The sequence below is a fragment of the Micromys minutus genome (assembly GCF_963924665.1).
Source record: "Micromys minutus genome assembly, chromosome: 2".
Classification (NCBI taxonomy): Eukaryota; Metazoa; Chordata; class Mammalia; order Rodentia; family Muridae; genus Micromys; species Micromys minutus.
The window spans coordinates 59,306,004-59,328,962 of record NC_137971.1 but is presented as its reverse complement, the minus strand read 5'-3'; the positions used below and the strand labels follow the sequence as shown (position 1 = coordinate 59,328,962).

Genomic DNA, 22,959 nt, shown 5'->3' with positions numbered 1-22,959 from the left:
CAGGCCTGCAAAACCTTTCAAGGGACCAAACTTCAGGGTGGCTGCGTTAAAAACGCCCCCACCCACTCTCAAAGGCGACCGACTGTGAGACACTGCACATGAGGACTTTGTGAGCTCACAATCGATGATGACAATGGTGACAAGATCCTGGGGGATGGGGAGAGCCAAATTCAAATCTGTCCAAACTGGTCTCTGGCCAGGGTCCTCTGGCCTCCACGCCTCGCATCTCACGTTGAGGCTGCATGATCAGTGAGAAGCTCTGGTTGGGCTCAGGATCAAGGTCTGAATGACTCTGGATGGGGGCTCCTCCGGATCTGATGCTCCTCCGGGCCAGTTCTCATCAGCTCCCAGATCCGCTGGTCCTTCAGCTGTACCAGATGTTCCAACCTCATCACCTTCATCTGCAAGATCTTCAGAAAGCACACAAGTCTGGAAGTATCTAAAGCAGCCCATCTACCTGCCAGCTAGGCCTTGGGCAACTCCATCCTCTAGGAATGAATGTACAGTTCTAGGTCTCATGGCTTCAGAACAGGACCACAGGCCCTTTATGGGAGCCACTGGGAAAGAAAGACACCAAGACCTTTGGGGAACATCCTATAGTCAGTGAGCCTAAGGAGTTCACAGGGTTGGCAGGCTGAGGAGGGCTGGTTGTTCTCCTCTTGTTCCCTGTTTTCCTGTATCAGCCGGAAAGGTCAAATGTGGAGCAGGGCAGGGCAGGGCAGGGCAGGGCAGGGCAGGGCAGGGCAGGGCAGGGCAGGACTGCAGAGGGGCTGAACCTTCTTTGCTGTTCTCCAAACACCTAGTTGGGCACATTTGCAGAAACAGCAGATGCCTGGTAGATATTCGGCTGTTGTGCTGTCTGTTCAACATGTACTTCCAAAAGTTGATGACTCAAGAATAAGTGTGTGTGGGGGGGGGGAGGGGGGGAGATAGGTCAGGTCAACAGTTAAGGCTAGGAGTGCATACTCTTGTTGGGCTTGGTGGCGCATGCTGTTAATCCCAGTACAAACTCAGTGAGTTTGAGGCCAGCCTGGTCTACATAGTGAGGTCAAAGATAGCCAGAGCTATGAAGAGAGGCCTTGTCTTTAAAAAAACATAAGAAAGGATGTTGGTGGGGAGAGTGTGTATGTACTGGTTCCCTCTTGGAGAAGCTCAGAGTTTGATTTCTACCACCCACATTAGGCAGTTCACAAACACAAACACCTGCAACTCCAGCTCCGGGAGAGTCTGATGTATCTGGTCTCCATGGGTACCTGTACATACTCAGATGTACACAAAATAAAAAATAAAAAAACATTTTTTGAGACTCTGTCCTGGCTGTCCTGGAACTTTCTATGTAGACCAAGCTAGCCTTGAACTCAGAGATCCTCCTGCCTCTACCTCTGGGATCCTGGAATTAAGGACACGTGTCACCGCGCCCAGCTACACATAACTTCTTAACTAAATAAAAACATAAGGGAATGAAGATGCGAAGATGCGGTTGCTAAAGCTAGGAACGGTGGCATACACCTACAATCCTAGTCCCAGGGAGGCAGAGACAGGGGATCACTGAAACTTAAGGCTACTCTGGCTAGCTAGCAAGACTCATCCTCACAAAACAGGACAGAGGGAGAGGGAAAGGGAGAGAGAGAAGACAGACAGACAGACACACACACACACACACAGAGAACTGCTTAAACATTTCCCCTCAATCAGCTGGGCCACCTGTGGTCCCTCCATGCCTGTTTCAAGGATGACCTTGTCCCAAACTTTCTCCCATCAGACACCGAGACCCCACCGTGCTCCTCGGGCAGACAAACTGGATCTGTCTCATCCCTGTGTGGTGTGAAGCAAGGCGTATAGATGAAGGTAAGGAGGGAGCCTCATGGCAGACAACGGCAGACAAGGTCCCTCCCTGGACCTGTGGAGTGTGATGCTGCGTTCATGGGCAGTGCATAAAGCCCATGTTCTGGACCCTTTCCACTACTCTTCACTCAAATCAAAAAGCCAGGGAGCTGTATGGCTAGATCCAGTGACAGATTTCATCCCATGGGGCCCATCTACAGGCTTGACACATCCTGTCTATCACAACAAACTTCTCTGAAGTGTGTATCTCACTTTGTGTGACAATTTGCAAGTGGTATTCAATCCTTAAATGGCAAGCTGAGTGTCAACCCTTGGGTGGCAAGTGGGTCTGTTTCCTCTCTGGGTCTCCAGGGAAAAGCTACAGTTCCCTTGTCAGCACATGAGCCTGGCGGATGGAGGCAATGGCTTCAGTTCTCCTTACAGCTTCCTCCCTATTGCTCTGCAAGTCCAAAGCCACAGTAATATCACATCGATTTCCTGTTTTCACAAGAAGATAACTTGTCAAGATTTGGGTACATACTCAGGAACTGAGATGGCACTGCAATTTCCGATGGCCACCGTGACCCTGTGCCCTTTGCCGCAGAGTCTCCATTCTTCCCTATTGTCTTAGCTCCTTTGTGTTCCCAGGATAAAGGGAGAGGTAAGGAAAAGTGCAAGAGCAGAGGTGTGCCTGCAGAACCAAATGTCCATCAGAGAGCAAGGCATGGATCACACAGTCAGGCGGATACTGCAGAACTAGGTGTGTCCTCACAGGGCCAGGAGTCCATCCACAGAAGCAGATGTGCGGGTGCAGTCCCAGGCATCAGCCCACACAACCAGGCACACACCCCAGAACCCGCTGTGCACTGCAGAGCCATGTGTGCATCATAGAATAAGCTGTGTATCACAGAGCCAGGTGTGCACTGCAGAGCTAAATGTGTCCCATAGAACCAGATGTGCACAGAAACCAGGTATGCATTGCACATCTAAATGTTCTCAAGGATCCCCAGGTGGGTTGTTTCGAGGGTTCGGGTTTTTGGAGATGAAGAGAAAGACAAGGCTCAGTTCAGGCTAGGGGTGGGAGGCGATGGGCAGGAACCTCTCTAGCCAGCATCCCACTCTATCTGCTTTCTAGGTATTTGCCCAGCACCTGGTTCCTGAGATGGGCCTCAGTACACACTGCCATCTTGTATTCCTGAGCTGCTCTTGGGTCTGGTGTGGACAGACCATTGAGGCAGGCAGTGAATACCTTAGAGATCCACCATATCTCTTCTGCTTCTGAGAGGAACTAAAATGGTCCAGAGACAGTTTTCTTTTCTTCCTTCCTTCCTTCCTTCCTTCTTTCCTTCCTTCCCTTCTTTCTTTCTTTTTTCCTTCAAATTTTCAAGACAGGGTTTCTCTGTGTAGCTTTGGCTGTCCTGGAATTCACTCTGTAGACCAGGCTGGCCTCGAACTCACAATCTGCCTCCTGAGATTAATCCTGCCTCTGCTGGGATTGAAGCCTGAGCCATCACTGCTGAACCACTACCTAATTTCTAAAGAATCTAAAGAGTGTTGGTTCTCTCTGGTCAGAGCCTTGTACTCCCCATACAGACCTCACTGGGTCAGTGCTGGCTCTGCAGAAACTCAGCCAAGGAGAGGGAAACGGGGGCAGTGGGTCCCTCTGCTTCCTTGCAGCTCAGAATGTCCAGGAAGCAAGAGATGCCCAATAGGACCATACCTTGACTGTCTCCTGCAGAATGGCTAGGGCTTGTTCCTTATCCTCCAGCTGCTGCTGGATGCTGACCAGGTGATCCCAGAGCCCTTCAATTGAGTCCCTGAAAGGTAAACACTGACCTTTAATCCAGGATAGGGATCATAAGGAGGTGGGCAGGGAGAATTTGAGAGATAAAGGTCCACCCTCTGCAAGCACAGCAGCCCATTTTCTCCAAATCCCTTTGATTCTGAAGGATCTTCGTGCTGGAGGGGGCTGGAAGGCTCTGCAGGCCTGTATGACAAATAGACACCATCAATCAGCTCAGGACCTTGCTTCTGATAGGCACCCACTAGTGACAGGACATATGAATGAGGGGAGGGGACATGGTCCATAGCTGGTAAAGCAGACTCAGAAGTTATTATGGAAGGACTTGGTCCTATCCTGGTATCAGGGCCCTTTGCATAGCCCTAGAAACCTCAGAAATGGTGCTTCTGTTTGAATAATGGTTTCCCTGCATAGCTCACAGGCTCCCCCTTGGATGGTTGCTCTCTGGGTATTGATAGAGCCAGGACCCTAAGTACTATGCCTTCCTTGGAAGCCCACTAGCCCCTCTGGGCCCAGGGTGTGCCTGAGCATACCCGCCTTCTTTTGAAGGTTTGAGAGCTCAGAATCATGTGCCGAGCTTTCGGGAATGTAGTGATGTTCTCCACAGGAGTCTGACAGGCTGCAATTATCCACATTGGGATCTTGAATCTTAGTGGTAGGTGGGTGGGAGGTAAGCTCCCCACAAGGTCGGACAGCATCCACACCACAGAGTCCTGGATCCTGCAAAGTACCAAAGTTGGGAAGTGAAGGGTAGTTGGGCAGAATGTGTCTGGTCTGTATGGACTCTAGGTGGAGTTAGTGTATAAAATGGAGAAGAGTGGGAAGGGCTTGGGCTGGCTGTAGTGGGAACAACTCTTAAGTGTTTTCACTGCCCCAGGGTAGGTAGATCAGGCCAAGAAGGAGATGAGGGGCTGGGAAGATCCCAGACAACAGGAAAGTCAGGGATGATTCTAAATGAGGGCTGTAGCCTCATGTGTGGACTTCATTTCTTTCTGGACCACAGAAACATTCGTTTCTCTGTTTTATTCTCACACAGACAGATTATCTGAGTGTGTGCAAAGGGTATAAGACACAGCAGACTTGCAGGCTGAATTGATGTGCAGGCACTTACGGCTGTACCAGCTGAGCCTACATGAACAGGTCTGGCCTCCATCTTCTCCCTCAGTGCACACAGGATAGACTCGATAACCCCAGGCCTGTTGGATACCACCCTTTGGATATCATTATCTGAGATACACAAGTGTAGCTTTCGAAAGACTTTCCTGCAAAGAAGGTAGGGGGTACACTCTTAAAGCAGTACCATCAAGGGCTGGGAGTTGAGCCCTCCCTGAAGTTCTGTCCTCCCGACAATGCCTTCTAGCCACTGGGCAGCATCTAGCTTTCTCAGAGAGCCTCTTTTTGCTCTGCACTCGAGGGGCGCATGGCTATCTCATTCCTGGCCTTTGGGGCTGTGTCTCAGGAGATCACAGAACACGGTGTTCTATCAGGCCATGTCCCCTGTACTCGTTCTCATCTCTCTGATGGTTTACCCTTTGTAAATCCTGTTAATACAGCTCATCGGTACCAGACACCTGCAGCTGGGCCCTCTCAGGCATGACCATCTCCCTTGAGATTTCTTTCCATCTCTACCCTCTCAAGCATAAGCCCATGAGACTGTACCCAGGCCTGTGCCCTGAAATGCTTCTATTCCAATCTGAGTCAGTCTTTTGGGGGTTTTGACTTCCCCCATTCAGCATCCCTGGGTGCCCACATCCTGAGTTCTCCAACCTTGCTCTGCTCAGGCACTTCCTGAGGGGACCCTCACTGATTGAACTTCATCGGACCTGTCTTCCCCACTCCGATTGTTCTTGATATCACTTATCACACCAAACACACAGGCAGAGACTTGTCTGAGGACATTTTGGGAGGTGAAGTACTTGATTCCACTGTTCTGTAAGGGGACCGGCTACCTGGTAGGCTGCCCTAGGAACTCCTGGGAACTCTGGTTGTGGCACTTTTCTGTAGGCAAGGACCCATAGTAAGGCAGTAAGAGACCTACAGCTGGAGAGAGCATCCCTGGGTCAACGTAAGTGGACTGAGCTCCCAGGCCTTGCCTGTTGAGAAGGCTCCAGTTGCTCAGCTTCTGGTCTGTACTGCAGGCTGGGATGTAGCTGTGCAAGTCCACCAGCCGAGGGCGGAAGTGCTTCACAATCTCGGCCACCAGCACTGTGGGAATGCGAGGTGAGCTTGGCTTTCCAGGCTAAGACCCAGGGTTGCAGCTGTAATCCCTGACCACATGGGATGCATGGAATGGAGTGGGAAGGACACGAGCTTGTCCTAGGGAGCCCATGATTGTCCCCGAGTCTTCGGCACCGCACCTAGACTCCAGGACAGACCAAGTGGTAGGATGGCCTGGGGATCTAATACAGCGTGAGAGCCCAGGAGGAGCTGGAAGAGCCACAGGTGGCCATATTTGCTACTACCTTTCCTAAGGAGCACGAGTCTGGACTCAAGAACCGCTCCGTTTCCCCAACACCCACACCCAGACTAGGGGGTTGGACGCAAGGGTGGCCCTCAGCTGAGTCTTCATCATCCGCCCCATAGCGCCTCGCCCTCACTCGCACCACCATCACTGAAATCCCGTGCCAAGTGGCGCTTGGGGCGGCTGAGTGGGAGCCGGTCCAGCCAGGCGCAGAGGTTGTGAATATCGCCAGGCGTTGGCAGGAACGCTGCAGAGCTCTGCTTAGAAGCACTGAGCATGGCAGAGGCAAGGTAGGTCTGCAGCAGCGAAACACGGGAGAAGAAACCTTGTGGGTTTGGACCGTTGCTGGGAGACGAGGTCCAGCCGGAAGGGGCGGGGCCCTAACCGCGTCTGGCCCGCCCTCAATCCCAGGTAGGATTGGTCTTCCTGCTTGTCCAGAGACCCGGCAGAATTAAGGCGGATGGTTAAAAATGAAGGGAGATGGTAGGTGAACTAGTTTGATCTGGTGTAATAAAAACAAACTTCTCTTTAGTATGTGATCTATAATCTACTGATAAAATAGAATCTTTATTAATGAATAGTGTTTAGTCGTAGTTTCAACAACTATTCTGTTTGAACCCGGAAATGACGGACGGCATCTTCTGTCCCCAACACCCCAAGAACGTCGCCAGCTTTTCCTTCCTAAGTTTCACACATGAGTGGGATGTAGATACAAGAACTGTGCCTTGGGGAGGGGTCACTGAGCGACGGCCGGTTGCTGGGAGGGAACTCCTAGCATTCTGTCCACCGAGAAACAGACAGACTTAGACAGATTTGCTCACATTCACTGCAGGCGACGCTGGCCCTGCCTAGCAACTAGCATACGTAGACGTAGGGGCTAAACTAGCCAAGGCCAGTGAGAGGACACTGGTTCAGAAGGGCAGCTGGACAGCAAGAGCCACAGAGAGAGATTATTCCTGAAGTAGGAACACTGTCTGCAGGTCCAGTCTGGGTAGGGGCTGTTGCTGAAGGAGCACGTTTATAGGAGCAGAGGTATCTCCAAACTTCCACAAGCCTACGATGGCCCTGGGATGGCCCTGGGGTGCCCTAGCTGGTCACCTCTTCTGGATGGGGACCTTCAGAGCAACCTTTGGCCCACCAGCTCCCTGCCAAGAAAAAAGGAAACTGATATTAAAGAGGGATCTGATAAGAGAGAGGTACAGCTGAAAATCCCCATAGAGCGTTTACACTTCCACTTCCCCTAACAACAGAATGGCCGACTACACAAGATGGCTGTTCTAACATTTCATGTATAGTGTAGACCAGCCATGTGAAAAAGAAAATTTGATAGCCCCTGAAAGCCGCAAGGACTGGAAAGTTCTGGCAGATTATAAAGCAGACATCAAGCATGTCACTGAGGATTTTCCCATTTTCTTTTCAGATGCCACCAAAGCTTACCAGCTAAGAAAACAAAAACAGCTACTCTCCCTCCAGAACAGTACCATAAGCAGCAGGATGGTTCCCTTCCCTCTAGGGTTCACCTGAGTTGCTCCAGGCACAGTCCCTCTAGTCCCAGGCTTGACTGGTGGTGTCGGGGGTGCAAAGGTTGGCTTGACCTGGGAGGAAGCAGACACAGCTGAGCATTTCCTAAGCACCTCCTGCTCAGCTCCAGCCCCGAAGGCTGTCTTCACATAGCTCAGTAGGAAAGCCCTGCATGGCCTCCCCACTCAGAAGATAAAGCCTGAACCGGGCAGAGCTCCTCTTCTTGGCTAGCTGTCCCAACCCTTCATCTTGCAGCCTCCCCAATATCCCACACATTACCCAAAAGGCTCCTAAGTTTTCAGAACGTGGGTCTTTAGGAGCTCAAAAGGAAAGAACTAACTATGAAAACACATTTCATGTCCACACTCTTAGAGAGAATGGTACCCTGGCATTGGTAGGTTTTAAACACATCTTGGCCTTCTTCCTCATCCAGTTTCCTTTAATCCTTGCCTAGAAACCATTGCACACTGCCCCCATTCTGCCAGTTGGGACTGTGCCTGGGATGAAATTTTCTTTTTCTTTTTTTCCTTTTCCTTGTTTTGTTTGGTTTTGTTTTGAGACAAGGCTTTTCTGTATAGTCCTGGCTATCTTGGACTCACTCTGTAGACCAGGGTGGCCTTGAATTCAGATATTCAACTGTTTCTGCCTCCCAAATGTTAGGATTAAAGGGATTTTCAGCTCTTATGTAAGTCTAAAATTAGTCCCTGTCCAGACACGCACGTACACACACACATACACAAGTTCTCCACCATCACAGCTATGACCCCAGGGTATGCACACAAGGCTGACTACAGTAGTGTTTGTGGGTTCTAAGAAGTAGGAGCCCACTTTTAGGGCTAAGAGAAGTTCACCTGGAACCCTGCTGGGAAGGACACTAACACTGTGGGTAGGAAAGAATGAATCACTACTTTCAAAGCTTTAGTCAGTGGCATTTTGAGACCTTCCAAATCACTATAGCCTCCTCCCAAGGCAAAGTGTAGGAGGCTGGTCTCTGGAACACAGGGCCACAGGCTTGCAGAAAGGGAAGGTCTCCTCAGAGTCAAAGCTGTCCCCTTACCTGCTTGGGTTTCAGTTCTGGGAGGGGCTTGGTGGGAGGATCAGGTCTAAGCTGTTGGGAAAAAAAGAATCAGGATCCAAAGACTAGACCAGTTCAGGGCCAGGAAGTAGGGTAGTACCTTTTCCCTTCCAGGCTCTCTGAATCAGCCCTTAAGTTCAATTTAATGTCCTGACTAGGCAGGGTTAACAACGTTCCCTGTAAAGCAGCTGTTTCCTTAGGGCTTCAGGTCCACAGAGTCAACCACCAGATGCCACCTCCCAAGATGTTTCAGTGTCTCCAGAATACATATGGCTGTTTCCCAAGGCTTACCTGATTTGGTACCTTTTGGGCATAAACAGGAACTGGGAGTGGTGGGCTGGACACAGCACCTGGAGGCTTGAGGGGACAGAGATGTGAGCCAAGGCTAGCATCCCATTCCTCAGCTTCATTGCCACACTTAAGGAGCAGCAAGGGCATTCTCTTCTTACAGTTTGGGTCTGAGAACCCTCAAACCCACAAGTTCAAACCCAGACTCTAAATAGCGATCCTTAGAAGGCAAGTCTTGACTTAGTCCTTCACCCTTGGGGCAACTATGACACTTCTTGAGGTTCCAGGCTACTGCATGGCTCATAAGTTAATTCGCACAAAAGCCTTCACTATCCCTAATGGGTCATTTTCTGGGGTAGAGGATGGAGAGCCTGAGTCTCCCTCATTTCAGCCCCATGAACCTGTCAGAGGATAGTACTTACTGCAGGGGGAGGCCTCTTTGGTTTCACTATGGGTCTTGGGGGCTGGTTGGTAGAAGCCATCATAGGAGGGACTGGAGGCCTGCTCTTAACTGGCAGACTGCTGTCCCCTGTGTAGAATAGGGGGTTGGAGAGCCCCGTGGTAGACTTGGGTGCCACAGTTCTGGAGAGAGAAAGAGACAAGCAATGGTATAGTTACTTCCAGACAGAGAATCCAGCACTCCTGGGCATGCCTCCCAAGTCTGCCTGGCATCTCTGTACAGGATGCTAGCTGTAGCCTCAGGCACTTGTGTGAGCATAGGAGGTCATGGAACAAGTCTTGGAGGACCTGTCCTTTGGCAGTCAGCTTGGGGGGGTTAAGATCTTGGTACAGGGCATAGTGGAAACCTGATGGGGCATTTGTGGCCATGGCTAGTGGTAGGGGGGTTGTCACGACTCTGGATTTATCATATATCCATCTGTTGCTCTCACAGATTACAGCCTTGAAGAAGGAGGAGGAGGAAGAGAAGAAAGAGGAAGACGAGGAAGAAGAGGAGAAAAAGTATTGGCAGCAGTGGTAGTGGCAGTGACCCTGGGAGTCTCCTGAGCTTCCCACCCAGGCCTGTCTAACACCCAGAGAATCCCAAGTCCTCTTAAGTGCCTCTGCCTGGGCTTGCTGATGGAAGCAATGTTTTTTCTTTCATAAGTATCAGCAAAGCCATTTCCCAAGTTCCGAGTTACAGGAAGTATGTGTCTCACATGTAAATATGTTGCAACCACCCCATGTCCTCACCTCCTCTGGATTTGTCTTGGGGCCTTTCGGTAAATGACGATGCCTGCCACTATGACCACTGCAGCCACCAGGATCACCGAGACCACAACCATACTGACTGAGCGGCTCGTAGATGCTGTGGGACACATAGCCATATGTTCATCCAGGACTGGGCACCAGTTGAATCAAGAGCTGGGGAGGGCCCTTGGGAGATGCAGCCTTCTCAGTCCCCCTTGACCATGTCCTGGGTCCCGCACCCCACATATGGTCAAGAGCCTGAGGACTCCAGCAGAGGGCCCAGTACATTACACCAACTCTTCTGGCTCGCCAGCAGTGGGTTAGAAGACGTGGTCGTGGCGAGTCCCAGCCCCACAGTGCCACTGTTGAGGCCTAGCCAGTTCCCCGAGGCTGTGGTGCTGTGGACAGCCGCAGACTCAGTGACCACTGAGAAGGAAGACACTGTGGGGGTTGTGGAAAGTGGCCCTGGATGCCTGGGCCAAGGCCATCTACCTTGTTTTGAGTAGGACACTGCACTGTGTCACCTTTGGTAAGCAGAGATTATGTGATCCATCCTAATCACCCTGAAGGCTGGTACTCCACAAATACCAGCTCTAGTGGGCCTCAGAACCTTACCTGCTTGCTCACCTGGTACATTTGCCAGCAGCTGTGCACAGTGGGGTGGAGCCCAGCCTGAGTGACAGTGGCACTCCTTCTTGTGGTTGCATACCTGGAGAGAAAGCAGGGCCTCAAGGACAGGAACCCTGCAGGGCAGCAGGGGAGACTGCAGCACACATGTCATTGTTGAGCTTATAAGGAATTCTCCCCAGTGACCACACGTTCTGTGGTCACAAGCTCAGTGGAAAGCCACCTGGAGAGGCCTTGTTGATACCATCAGAAGGATATAGGCTAATTTGAGCCCACATTTCTATACCCATAGCCATCTTTGCCACAGTTTCACTACACAGGCAAGTGGTGGCAGCCACCGAGCTCAAAGGCACTAGACAGTAGGTGTGCTATGACCTGAGGCTACACGTACCCCATGGTTGTTGCATTTAGCAGAGCAGTTTTCAGATCTGTATACGTGGAGGTCCTGGCAGCTTCCATCCATGCAAACCTGGAAGGTGTAAGGGGCTCTTGGGTCACTGGTCTAGGCCCAGTCCCTACTCCACTATCCTCAAATGTAAGGGTAAGTTCAGGACAGCTAGTGTGGTCACACATCAGGATGACTATGCCTTCAGACTTGTATGTGCACCTGTGTGTGTGGGGGGGCTCAGCCATGAGGTGGCACAGGACTGGCTGATCCTGGGGACCCTTTGCATATGGTGGTCTCCAGACAGGTGTCTCCATTTGCCAGGTTCCCTTTTCAGTTTTGACTAGGGCATAACAGAGGCTCCATGAACATGCCTCTACCAGCCAACACTGTCTGTACAGAACATTATTGGAGACCCATACAGGCACATTTGATCTTCATCAGCCCTGGACGTGCACTCAAATGCTCCTCAGCTTACCTTTCCCTCCTCGCACTTGGTGCCCTGGAGTACCAGCTCATAGGTGTCAGTGTTGCTGTCTGTGCGGAGAGCTTGGCAGATTCCATGGTGGGAAGAGAAAGTGCAGGAGAAACGTTCAAGGGGTTTCTGGCCTCCCTCGCAGTACAGCACCCCACATCGGTTGAACCTGCAGACAGAGGGCAGGCTGTGGTCATGGGTGTCCTGGGGTCTCTGAGTGCTTCAGGCCCCTGGGTAGTGCAGGAGACAGCCTCTAGGACCTTTCCTTTCTCAAGGATGATGGGCTCAGGTTGATGGCTCCAGGAGAACCACCTGCCTCTCAGAGCAGGCCGCCTCTGTGAGCAAGTCTCTGTGGACCAGTCTTGCTATTAAAGACATACCATGTCCAGCTTCCAACAGTTTGGCCTTGATGCTTACCTGCCAGGGTACATCCTCCCATTGCAGCCCCGAGGGATGCTAAAAGTAAAGCAGGAGTCGGATGCTGCCCGGGCACCTGGGGGGCCAGGAGAAGTTAGTCTGGTTTAGGTCATAGGCATTCCACAAGCTGGCCCCCATCCAATGTCTGCCTCACCTGGCCCCCACAGATCCTGGCACTGCTGTGTCAGTGTGGGGCAGCTCCCATCAAAGCAGTATCCCCCTGGACAGGGAGTACCATTCTGTTGGAAGGCATCTTCAGGACATGTTGGCTTCTTGCCATCACAGAACTCCTCCAGGTCACATTTGTCCTTCATAGGACGACACAGCTCACCAGCTGGCTTCACCTGGTCCCACAGAGAAGCTTACTGTAGGACAGGCCTACATGATGCCTTCACAAGAATCCCAATCCCCCAGGTTTAACTGGAGCAGATCCTGGGTGAAGCCCAACTTACTTACCTTGCAGTCGTGACAACAGGCACCATAGGCACACTCTGCCCCCTGGGCCAACTGGCAAGTGGTGGCATTGCAGCAGGGGTTTTGACAATTCTAGGAGGACAACAGTATGAGCAGCTACACCCTAGCCAGACCTGGCTCTAGGATGAATAGGCTTTTAGTGATCACTTGGGAAGGGGCTGCAGCCAATTTATCTCCAACTCCCTTAAAGGTTATTAGGGACTCAATGTAAATGTAGTGACTTGTGACTCCAAGGGCCACATGAAGTATGGGCACATAACACCAGGCTAAGAGGCTAGCCTCAGATTGAGGCTCCTACACTAATATTGAAGCTGACCAGCAAGGGGTAAGGATGGGGTGAGACAGACCTGAGGTGTACCACAGTCACATTGCTCCCCATGCTCCACAAATAGGTTTCCACACACAGGGCCACCCACGAACCGGTTGACATCTGGGACATTGGTCAGGCAGCCTGTCTGGGGTTTTGTCAGGAATGACTCTAGGTCATTCTGGCTACACTTGCTGAATATCCTGGGGAACTTGGAGCTAAGGGTAAGGGATGTCAGTGTTAGGAAGAGCACATGCCAGTCTGTCCCTTCCCACCCAACATGTCCCCAGGACCTTACCCGATGCTTTCAGTCATGATGCAGCCACCACCCTCACGTGGTATAGGACAGTAGCATCCTGGAATGCTCTCATCATGCCTCATGCCCAGATTGTGGCCCAGCTCATGGGCCATGGTGGATGCTACACCAATGGAGCTCTCGGAGTGGTCCTACGAGGATATGTTCATTAGCACTGTCTTGCTACCATCTTATCCACATGTCCTTGGCCATCCTAGGGGGCCCATGGGCACAATACTGCTTCCTGCTAACACCCTAACATAAAACCAGGTTTAAACCCATCCCCAGAGTAAGTGACTGATTCATGGTGTCTTAGGGACCTACGTGGACACTTCTACCCCACAACTCAGTCACCATGTTTGACTGTACTGCCACTAGACAGTTTGGCAAGCTTGGGTAAGAGCTCTTTTTACCTGGTTCACAGCTCCCGAGTGACGGGAACATAAGGCAGACACCTTAGCCAGTCCAACAGTGGTCCCAATGAAATCAACCCCCCTAGAAACAGACAAGACAGGTATGTCCTTGACAAGGTTCCTGCCTTTTTTCATCCCTGCACAGCTCTGCCCTGGAGGCCAGACTCTACAGACGCTTGGTTCTGTCTCACTGTGGTATATGGGTATGCCCACCCACTCACGTGATAAGTTGCACATTGTCATGTGGGTGCTTCCCTAGCAAGTTCTGTTCCCTCCAGGACAAGAAGTTATCCAGCGTAACATTGGCATAAGGGCTGATGTAGAATTTGTCCTTGTTCCAGATCTCCAGGCCCACCAGGACAACTCTGAAACTGAGTTCCTGATAAAGCTGCAGAGGAGGAGCAGCCCCTTGGAGTTAGTGCAGGCACAGGAAAGGATAGGGGCATTACATCCATTTCTCCACAGGGAGGTCTGTGCTCAGTGTAGAGCTCTGAACTAGCCCCACTTCTTGATTGGCTATCTTGCCCTTCCTACCACTGCACCCTCTCTCCAAGTGTCAGCACCCCTGGTGCAACCCACCTTGTCCACATGGTTTACAACCTCCAGCACTCGCTGGCGCACGGCCGCTCTGCTCCTCTGGAACTTCTGGAACTGGGAATATAAGACCTTTAGTATGGGACCTGGCCACCTCACCCCAATTTATCCAGCCCATTCAGCCCCTGCATTCCATACCTCTTGGCTGTCTGTGATCACATACAACTCCACATAGCGGGTTTCTCTAGGTATTAGCCAGTTCTAGGGAAAGAGGCCAATCAATCAGCTCTTTTGGCCTCGACCCCAACCTACCCCAGAGCTCAGTTCTATGTTGGGAGGCAAAGTCTAGGCATCTCCAGTGTAGTGGGATTTCCCTGGACCTGCAAGGCTGAGCCAGGCCCACCCCCGGGCATAGGGTTTACTTTGGGGCTGTAGAGAGCCATGCCTATGCCCAAGCATGGGATCCGGGACTGGGCTGGACTAACGGGATAATGCTCACCCGGGGCTGAGCCTTGTAGATTTCTAAGGTCCGAGGCCCTAGGTCATCCAGGCTGGTGTCGTTGACCCCACAGGTTCCAGCCTTTTGTTGCAGATGCTTTGCCTGGTACACGGCATGCTGCCCCTCTTCATCAGCATCCAGAGGCTCAATCAAGTGAACAGTGGACCCAACTCGGAAAAAGCCCCTGAGGTGGGAGAGCCAGATGAACAGAGGGTATAGTCAGCTGGTTTCTATCTGCCCATCTGTGAGGACAGGTACTCCATGCCTACTGCCTCAGAACATCCACTTCACACCCTTGTGGGAGATGACCAGACTTGTAGACACAGGAGGCAAGAAGGCACAAGGGTTTGGCATGGCTGGCAATTAGCAATGGAACCTAAGCAAGAGCCCAACCCTTCCAAACACAACAGAAAAAAAATTCTCATTCCAAGACCCCCTTTTCACTGCCTTGGTTTACCCTTCTGCAGAATGGGACTTCCTGTCTACAGCACATACCTGAGGCCAGCACAGGTGCTAATACTGGCAGCTGAGCCCTCGTACCCTTCCACATGGCCCTGGTAGAGGCAATGGTCCTGAAGGAGTGAGTGAGGGGCATAAGCCTTGGTGCCTTGATTTCGATGGCCCAGGGAAGGCTGGCCTGGCACCATACCTGCTCCTGCAGCTGTTCTGTCACCTCAGTGCCATTGGCAGCTGAGTAGGTCTCTGTGTAGCTTGAGCCCAGCAGGTCCCTGGAAGGCAACCATTGAAGTTCCCTGATTCCACCTCACACTGAGTAGCTACCAGAGGGTGTCTGGGCCAGGATTCTGGCACACAGGAGCCTTCACTTCCCACTGGACTCAGAGACTGACCCAAGGGCCGGAATCTGCTTACCTGTTCTTTTGAAGGTGCAGGGTGAAAACGTGCCCACTGGTACCAAGAGCATAGCTCAGACTCTCTGGGTACAGGCCCTGGATGGGGATTCAGGGTGAGTGGCCTTAGCTTAAGGCCAGGGATTTGCATAGCCAAAAGCCCCAAGCAGAGCCTCCCTAGACCTTGAGGATTCATTTGTTTCAGGCAGGGAAGTAGTGGCTGGGACAGGCTGAGCTGTTTGGAAGGGACAAGAAAAGCAAGTCTTCCAGATGGAACAAAAAAAAAAAAAAAAAAAAAAAAAAAAAAAAAAAAACATGGCCCTTTGATCCATTTCCTCCATCTGTTCACAAGGATGATGTTGGTGATGAAAATGATGTGATAGTGATGATGATAATATATGACACATATGGTATATGATATAATATGATATGATGACACTCCCAGAGAAAGCAGGGTAGGAGTGGCAGCCATGGCCAGATAGACACTAAATCCTGGGCAACACGGGGGTGGGCAAGGCACACAGATGCCTCAGCACCAGTATTTCTCAGCTGGCTATGGTGTCCAGCCTGAGATTCAGAGCAGGTGTGTGCTATTCACTCTCTGACCTCTCACTCATACACCATGTATGACCAGCTCGCCCTCGGGACAGCATACACCAGGAAAGAGGAAAGCCCAGGCAGAGATGTTTTCTGAAGAGCCAAACAAGGACAGGGCCAGAAATCTTCATGGAGGTCTATCTGCTGTTCTCAGTTCCCAGCTCCAGGAAATCCTAAGCCCAGAGGTTATCAATGTATGCACATAGCTTTAGGGTGAGCAGCTGCTTGCTAATCTAACAACCCATTGCCAACTGAAACTGGGGAGTGGCCTGGGGCAGCACATCTGTTGTACCTTTCCCAGGTGAGAGGCTTCTCCAGGCTGGGCCAATGGTTTTGAAAGGAGCAAGGAAGTGAGTGGGTCCTAGTGCCTACCTTGGGGGCTCTAGACTCTGATGGGGGGGGAGGGAAGGAAGTGGTAAACATAGGAGGATTATAGTCATGCCCAGAAGCACAAACAGGGTAGTCCCCCCAGAGTCTGCTGGGCCTTTTGCAGGAACAGGTTGTGCAACCAGGCTAATGGTTAGACTTACCCAGAGGGAGGGCAGGGTTCTGCGGGAGCGAGTTGTAGCTAGGCGCCGAGGCCATACCACCTCATACTGTTTCACATGGGGCAAAGGAGGTCCAGGGGCTACTGCTACAGGAGGAAGGAGGTCAGAGGTCCAGCGAGGGCTGTCCTGCCTTAAGCAGTGTCTAGCCAGTATTATCTCTTACATGGGAATCACCACAAGGCTCAGTACCAGCAATGAGATCTGGCTCCACGGCCCAGATAAGAGCTTTGTGCCCAAAACCAGGCCCATCACACAAGAGTCAAGCTGTCTGAGCCGAGAACACCTATGCACAGTGCCCAGAAGAACCTCATCCACACACCTTGCTCTTCCCCAGTGCTTATCTGGACCTACACAGGAAGATATAGGCCCTTTGGTCTGCCTTCCAGACATCTCGAGTTGACCCCATTTCATCCTTCGTTACCTGATCATATCTAATTGATGAAAGCTCGTCCTCCCTCAGGCTTTCCTCTCCCAACAGAAAACTTCCTGCTCAACAACTGATGAGGGACCAGTTTAGAGACCACTTACTTATCTGTAGGCAGGTCCAGTTTTAGAGAACACCTATTGATCTCTTGTACAGACAAGGGGCACAGCTACTTAACTCCAGGGTTCCATGACTGAGAGGAAAGAGGCCACTTGAGCCAGGGCCCCTCCAGGACAGAAAAACCAAGCTTCCCATTGGGAAGCAGGACCCCATGTTGCTACAGAGCTGGGACCACTGCACCTCTAACTTCTGACCCTACCTAGCTAGAGAGTTATGCATTCCCCAGGATCCCACAGTTGAACCTTGCTGCCTGGAACTTCTACAGCAGCAAAGGAAGCTGTCCTGTGGGTGCCACGCCTAGTGATGTCACTGTTCCTGTAACTAGCTCAATGAAAAAAATTCCAGGAGCCAGTTTCTCTTACACTTCACTTTTGAAAAACCTCAGTTCTGATCTTTTCTGAATCTATTTTCTCAATATCCAGGGACCAGCCCCAGGGAGGCAAAGTGACCTGATCATGGGAAACGGCCACTAGGCAGACCATCAAGCCTTGAGTAGGTTCCTTGAAATCAAATAATCATCACTTACCTGGTGTCCATAAGATGCCGAGCAGCCAGATGCCAAGCATGATGTAATCTGAGGCACACCAACCCTTAGAGGTTCCACAAAGTACTCTCTCTTGATCACTGGTCTGGTACTTCTTTCTGAGAGCCCTTCCCACTGATCAGAACTGGCCAATCACTGGGCTGTGGGGCAGGGTAGGGTGGAGCAAGGCGGGGCAAGAAGTGTACACCTCTATACCAACGCCCTGCTGGCAGCAACCAGCCTCCAGGGCAGTTCCTCCCAATTAGTTTCTAGGTAACTTTGTGTCTCCTATTGATCTCCCACAATTTTGGACAGAATTAATGGGAGATGGAGATGGCAAATGGACCATCTTGAACAACTCTACAATTCTACAAGCTCCCAGGCCTGGTGGGGAGACGGATTGCGTCCCAGCCCTGGCAGAGCTTTTCGAGTGCTAGTTGGGTGGAGTCTATCTAGCTAGAGGAAGATGACTTTTGGAGGGGAAGTGACTTATGAGCCTGACATTTCAGAAGGGGACTCTGACTTCCTGGGCATCCGAAAGATGCAGGCAGGGGCAAGCTGATACTCCCAAAGCTCCTGCCCAGCTCCACCAGGCTAATGAGGCTTCACTGGTGAGGAACACGACTGATTCTTTGAGGTCCTACCAACCTTACTGTAGGGGTCCAGACGGACCAGGCTCTTTGTACATGCCTGGATCCTGTCTTTTATGTCCCAAAGGTAGAGCTGACTCAGAGCCAGAGCTTTCAGCACCCCTACCATGGCCTGGTTTCCAGCTTCTCCAGGTGGGTCTGTTACTGTGGGAACCCAGGACTCTTGGGAACGTAGTCAAGCCTGTTTATTATTTGTGGCAATGTTCTCTATACATCCTTGTGGGCACAGCTGTGGTTAGACCTCACAGCCTCTACAGATCCACCCCACAAGGGGTAAGTAACCTAAGAGGAGAGGGAGACACCCAGACTACCAACAGAGCCTGACAGCTCAGAAATAAGGGTAAACTGCAGGGCTGGGTTGGAGTCTTGGGTCATATCTCAGGGTCTGTACCTAAGAATTTAAGCTGGGGCATAGAGGATACTGCCACCCCTCTGCCCTTGTGAATGAGATAAGGTCAGAGATGTAGCAATGGCTTAGGAATCTCACCAGCAAACTGCTGCCTGAGGTATCAGCACAGTGTTTAGGGCTAGAACTGACACCAGCCTATAACAGGTAGCAGTCAGAGCTCTTGGGTAAGGCTGACTTCCACATACACAGGATCTTAAATACTCTTACAACCAAAGTTGGGTGACAGTGAAAGTTCAAGGAATGTTTTCTTAATCAAATCAAAGGTAAAATCAAAACCTGTTGCCAGTACAAACCACTGTCTTCTAAGTCCAACTATTCATAGTGAAGGCGGAGGAATAGAATATAATAAAAAAAATCAGGACCAAGGAGGGCCAATGTGGCCTCACACTGGCAGAAATACATTAGAAATGATGGGTACACACTTCATCAGGCAAACTCAACTTATTCCTAACTTCACCCAGCAGGTGCTCTGGAGGGTTTGGAGTTGTGCCGCCTCATGTAAGCCTGGGAGCTGCAGGTCAGTGTCCAGGGACATGGGTTTCTGGGCTCCTGGAGACAGGCCAATAAGCTGTTCTGCTCAGTCTAGCATTCCTTTTGACAACACAGGGTTGGCAGACAGATGTTTACTAAGACAAGCCTGGACATGCTGCAGAAGAAACTGTGTGGCTGAAGAACCAAGCACCCCAGGAAAGGCGGTAGGGGCGCTGCTTAGCTAGTCAACCCTGACTGGGCCATCCACCAGTTTTATCATCTACATAGGGACAATAACCAAGAGAGGTACCTCTAGTTGTCACTGCTCCAAGTACTTTCTCATTCACCAAGCCCTCCTATGACAGGTGTTTAAAACTGGATTCTGTAAAGGACACGTGTATTTATAGAGCTTAGCTAGAGTAGACCACCACGGAGCAGGGGAGTGTCATATCAAGGATAGACATATTGTCCACTCCAGGACTGAAGCAGAAAGCCTTAGCAGCTATGACAGAACTTGTTAGCCACTTTGCTAAGTAATTTCCAAAACACAAGGCCAGTTATCCAACAAAGGGCATCCAGGCCCTGGTTCAGACAAGAATAGCTTTTGGCTTGAAGCTTAGTCTGTCTTCAGGAATACTCCTCAGAGGGTAAACCTTAAAGGTTCTTGGTGAAGAGCAGAGTACACATTGGCAGAGGGTATTTTCAGTTAGGAGAAATGCCGCCCCCTAGTGCTAGACACGAAGGAAGCTCCTGAATATAGTTTCCAACCCCAGGCTGTTATATCTCTACACAGCATCTTCCAATTATATTGCTCCTCACACAAATACCTTGTGTCTTTAAGGCAAAAAGCCACCTCCCCCAACATGTGCACACACTCACTATATTTTAAAGGCAAGAAGTTAAGTCAAACACACGCAGGGTTTTAGAGTCAAACAGTTAAGTCTGGGGCTACCTTACTGTGGTACAGGCAGCTTGCACTTTTATTTTTGTTGAGTACATGTACATACTTGTGTGTGTTTGCCCGTGCTTGTGCATGTGGAGCTGAGAGACTGACACCAGACTATCCTCTATTACTCTCCACCTTCTCTTTAAATTAATGTGTTTATCTTGAGAAGGGTCCCTCACGGAACCTGGAGCTTATGACTCACCTAGACTGGCTGGCCAGCAAGCCCGAGGAATCCGCCCACTCTACTCCCAGTGCTGGGAGTATAGATTTAAGCAGGAATAACACACAACACTCATGTTCCAGAAATAGGATATTTAACAAATAAGCTCATTGCGCAGGAATGGCCACCCTGGATGCTGGTACTTGGGGTCCCCTTGGGATAGGCACTTGGGGGGCAGCTTTCTGACTCCTTTCTGCAGACAGACGTTCCAGGCGTTCCGCATAGAAACCATTGAAATCTAGCCTTAAGAGGAGGAAAAGGGGCATTAGAAAAATTCCAGGCAGAAGCTAGCCCAGGCTGAGAAGATACATAGGGTCTGCCATTGGTTGTCCATGCGGCAACGGTCAGTGGCAGATACAACCCAGGGCGTCTTCAGGGCAGAGGAAGGGGCACGCTCCACCTGACAATGCATGGGTACACTAGCAGGTCTCAATCCTGGTGGGCCTTACTGTGTGCCATTGGTTATGGCGTTCATTACCCAGCATCTCCTGGCAATGGGAGTATGAGGGTGCCCCAGGCTTGGTAAGCCTGGCTGAGATTTTCAGTGCTAGAGACCTCATTAGAGGGTGGCACAGGACATCAAATGATCCCAGTGTAAGAACTAGCAATTTCCAAAGGACAATTCAGGAATGGTATCCAATTCCTGGATGAAGCCAGAGCCCCTTCCTATCCCATTGGTAAGCAAACACCCCCCAACCAGAGTATTCACAGATGGCCCCTTCCTTCCACAGCCTTTGCCCAGATTTTGGCACCTAACACTGAGGCTGTGGAGAACAGGGGTAGTATTGAAAGCAGATGGCAGGGCTGGGCTTTAAAATCAGGAAGTGTTACTTACCTAGAAATGACACTGGCCATGCCATGTTCACAGTCACTGGTGCTGTAGACACTTAGTCGGGCCAGCAAGTCAAGAAGATGGGCAGAGAAGTTTTTGTCAAAGTTGTTGATGGTGGCCTCAAAACCAGAGGACAGCTGAGGAGTATCCATATGCTCAGACAGATGCTGAAAATAAAGGAGCTTAGTACTGGTTACTAGGGAGTGACAAGCATGCTCTTCCCTTTGTTATTTTGTTTATATTTCCTTTTTAGTTTTGAGATGGACTGCCGCTACTGTACTTCAGGCTGGCCTGTGAGTCTCCTACCACAGCCTCCTGAGTGCTGGGACCACAGGCATGTGCCACCACTTCTGCCTCTCTGTTTTGGAGACAGAGTCTCATGTTGTCCAGGCTGGCTCTGAACTTAATTTAAATGCCCAGTCCTCCTACCTCTACCCTCCAAGTGTTGGGACTGCTGGTACATGTGACTATACCTAGCCTCCCTAGTTTTTTTGTTTTTGTTTTTTTTTTTTTAAGTTTATTTCTAGTGACACACTTTCTAGAGCAATGCCACATGTCCAAAATCTTCTCAAACACTTCTTTAAAAAAAATTATGTATGTGAGTACACTGTCACTGTCTTCAGACACACCAGAAGAGGGCATCAGACTCCATTATAGATGGTTGTGAGCCACCATGTGGTTGCTGGGAATTGAACTCAGGACCTCTGGAAGAGCAGCCAATGCTCTTAACTGCTTAGCCATCTCTAGCCCCAGCCTATTTTTTTAATTAAAAAAATTAGTTCTGCTTTGTTTCCATGTTATAAAAGATGGGAACAGAACACAGCAAATGGAGAAACATTTGGGCAGTAGGCCTAGCACCCTGGGGCCTCTCTAGGCTGTGTCTGATTTTAGGGCGACTGCTGTTTTCCTCCCGGCCTCTAACAAGCAAGGGTAGACCTCTCTCCTACTGCCCTGGCTTAGCACCCTCACATACTCTCACATTATCTCCCATTTGCCAGCTCCTGACTAGGACTCCTAGAGGCTTCATAGGTTATTTGGATCGACTGACTACTCTAGTCAGGGAAAAGCATGCTAGCCAGGCAAAACTCTGTGCTCTAGGGCAGCCTAGCCTGCCCTGCACAATACTGTTGTATAGATGGCTTCGCAACACTCTGGAGGCCAGATGTCTGGAGGCTCATTGTAGAGAAGGAAGACTCTAGTGGCTGTGTTTGGAACCTTTTGTCAGGACCTGTGTTTTTCCCATCATAGAGGTAAATGCCAGGGAATAGAAGGTCTCTGTTTTAGTCAAACTTGTTATGGAGCTGAACCTGGTTCTGAACAAATGATCTTCTTTCCTCCACTTTCCAAGTGCTGGGATTCTAGGTATAAGTCACCATACCTGGCTTTATAATGTTTGTCTTGTTTAAGGTTTTATTTTCTTAAGTTTGCAATGCTAATACTATAGCAATTGAGTGGGAAGGTCTTTCTGGACAAGCCCTATGGCCACATACCTTCCTGGTAGGCTCCTTCCGAGGGCGATCCTCAATCCGCTCAGTCTCTGTGGGTAGCCCCTGCACACTACCCTGATCCAGTGTCAGACGGCCTAGCTCACTGTCCAGTTTCATACTTTGTGTAAATTTCTAAAGGTGAGTCATGAAGAAAAGTTATGGTTAGCTCCACACACAGTGCTCCACAAAAGACAGCAAGTACCAACAGGGGCACAGTAGCCAACCCAGAGACACAGGAACACAAAGCTGCAGACAGGATTTTAATTCTTAGCATGCCCAGGTCTACATTTTTTTCAGTGA

General features: G+C 50.5%; 3 protein-coding genes across 6 annotated transcripts in view; all 3 read right to left on the bottom strand.

The window, feature by feature from the left end:
* Nucleotides 1-275: 275 nt before the first annotated feature.
* On the bottom strand, nucleotides 276-6,364 carry LOC308416220 (sperm flagellar protein 1-like; the record flags this gene model as incomplete). The annotated part of the gene is made up of 7 exons (XM_080911130.1): nucleotides 276-410; nucleotides 3,545-3,641; nucleotides 3,724-3,811; nucleotides 4,159-4,345; nucleotides 4,737-4,887; nucleotides 5,719-5,830; nucleotides 6,229-6,364. 7 exons carry the CDS (start codon nucleotides 6,362-6,364, stop codon nucleotides 276-278), a joined length of 906 nt encoding a protein of 301 aa, XP_080767256.1.
* Nucleotides 6,365-7,010: 646 nt separating this feature from the next.
* Nucleotides 7,011-17,762, bottom strand: ADAM8 (ADAM metallopeptidase domain 8; the record flags this gene model as incomplete). 2 transcript variants are annotated; one of them, XM_080911382.1, is made up of 24 exons in its annotated part: nucleotides 7,011-7,231; nucleotides 7,607-7,681; nucleotides 8,665-8,715; nucleotides 8,974-9,039; nucleotides 9,393-9,552; nucleotides 10,162-10,276; nucleotides 10,774-10,867; nucleotides 11,177-11,254; nucleotides 11,649-11,814; nucleotides 12,063-12,138; nucleotides 12,217-12,406; nucleotides 12,519-12,608; nucleotides 12,884-13,061; nucleotides 13,142-13,290; nucleotides 13,552-13,633; nucleotides 13,773-13,939; nucleotides 14,131-14,202; nucleotides 14,284-14,346; nucleotides 14,585-14,768; nucleotides 15,080-15,156; nucleotides 15,234-15,312; nucleotides 15,455-15,531; nucleotides 16,560-16,663; nucleotides 17,648-17,762. In XM_080911382.1, the coding sequence occupies 24 exons, from the start codon at nucleotides 17,685-17,687 to the stop codon at nucleotides 7,181-7,183; spliced, it is 2,484 nt and encodes an 827-aa protein (XP_080767508.1). In that variant the 3' UTR covers nucleotides 7,011-7,180. The 2 variants fall into 2 exon arrangements, with proteins under 2 accessions (XP_080767508.1, XP_080767509.1); XM_080911383.1 differs by having other exon boundaries at nucleotides 16,560-16,660; nucleotides 17,648-17,687.
* A 2,396-nt stretch (nucleotides 17,763-20,158) lies between these two features.
* The window catches only part of TUBGCP2 (tubulin gamma complex component 2), a 23,780-nt gene continuing 20,979 nt past the window's right edge, over nucleotides 20,159-22,959 (bottom strand). For all 3 annotated transcript variants that reach the window (XM_080912392.1, XM_080912394.1, XM_080912393.1), the window contains exons 16-18: nucleotides 22,663-22,791; nucleotides 21,176-21,339; nucleotides 20,159-20,583 (exon numbers count right to left, since the gene is read on the bottom strand). In XM_080912392.1, coding sequence (XP_080768518.1) covers nucleotides 20,448-20,583; nucleotides 21,176-21,339; nucleotides 22,663-22,791 — 429 coding nt within the window. In that variant the 3' untranslated portion in view covers nucleotides 20,159-20,447. The remainder of the gene's footprint in view (nucleotides 20,584-21,175; nucleotides 21,340-22,662; nucleotides 22,792-22,959) is intronic.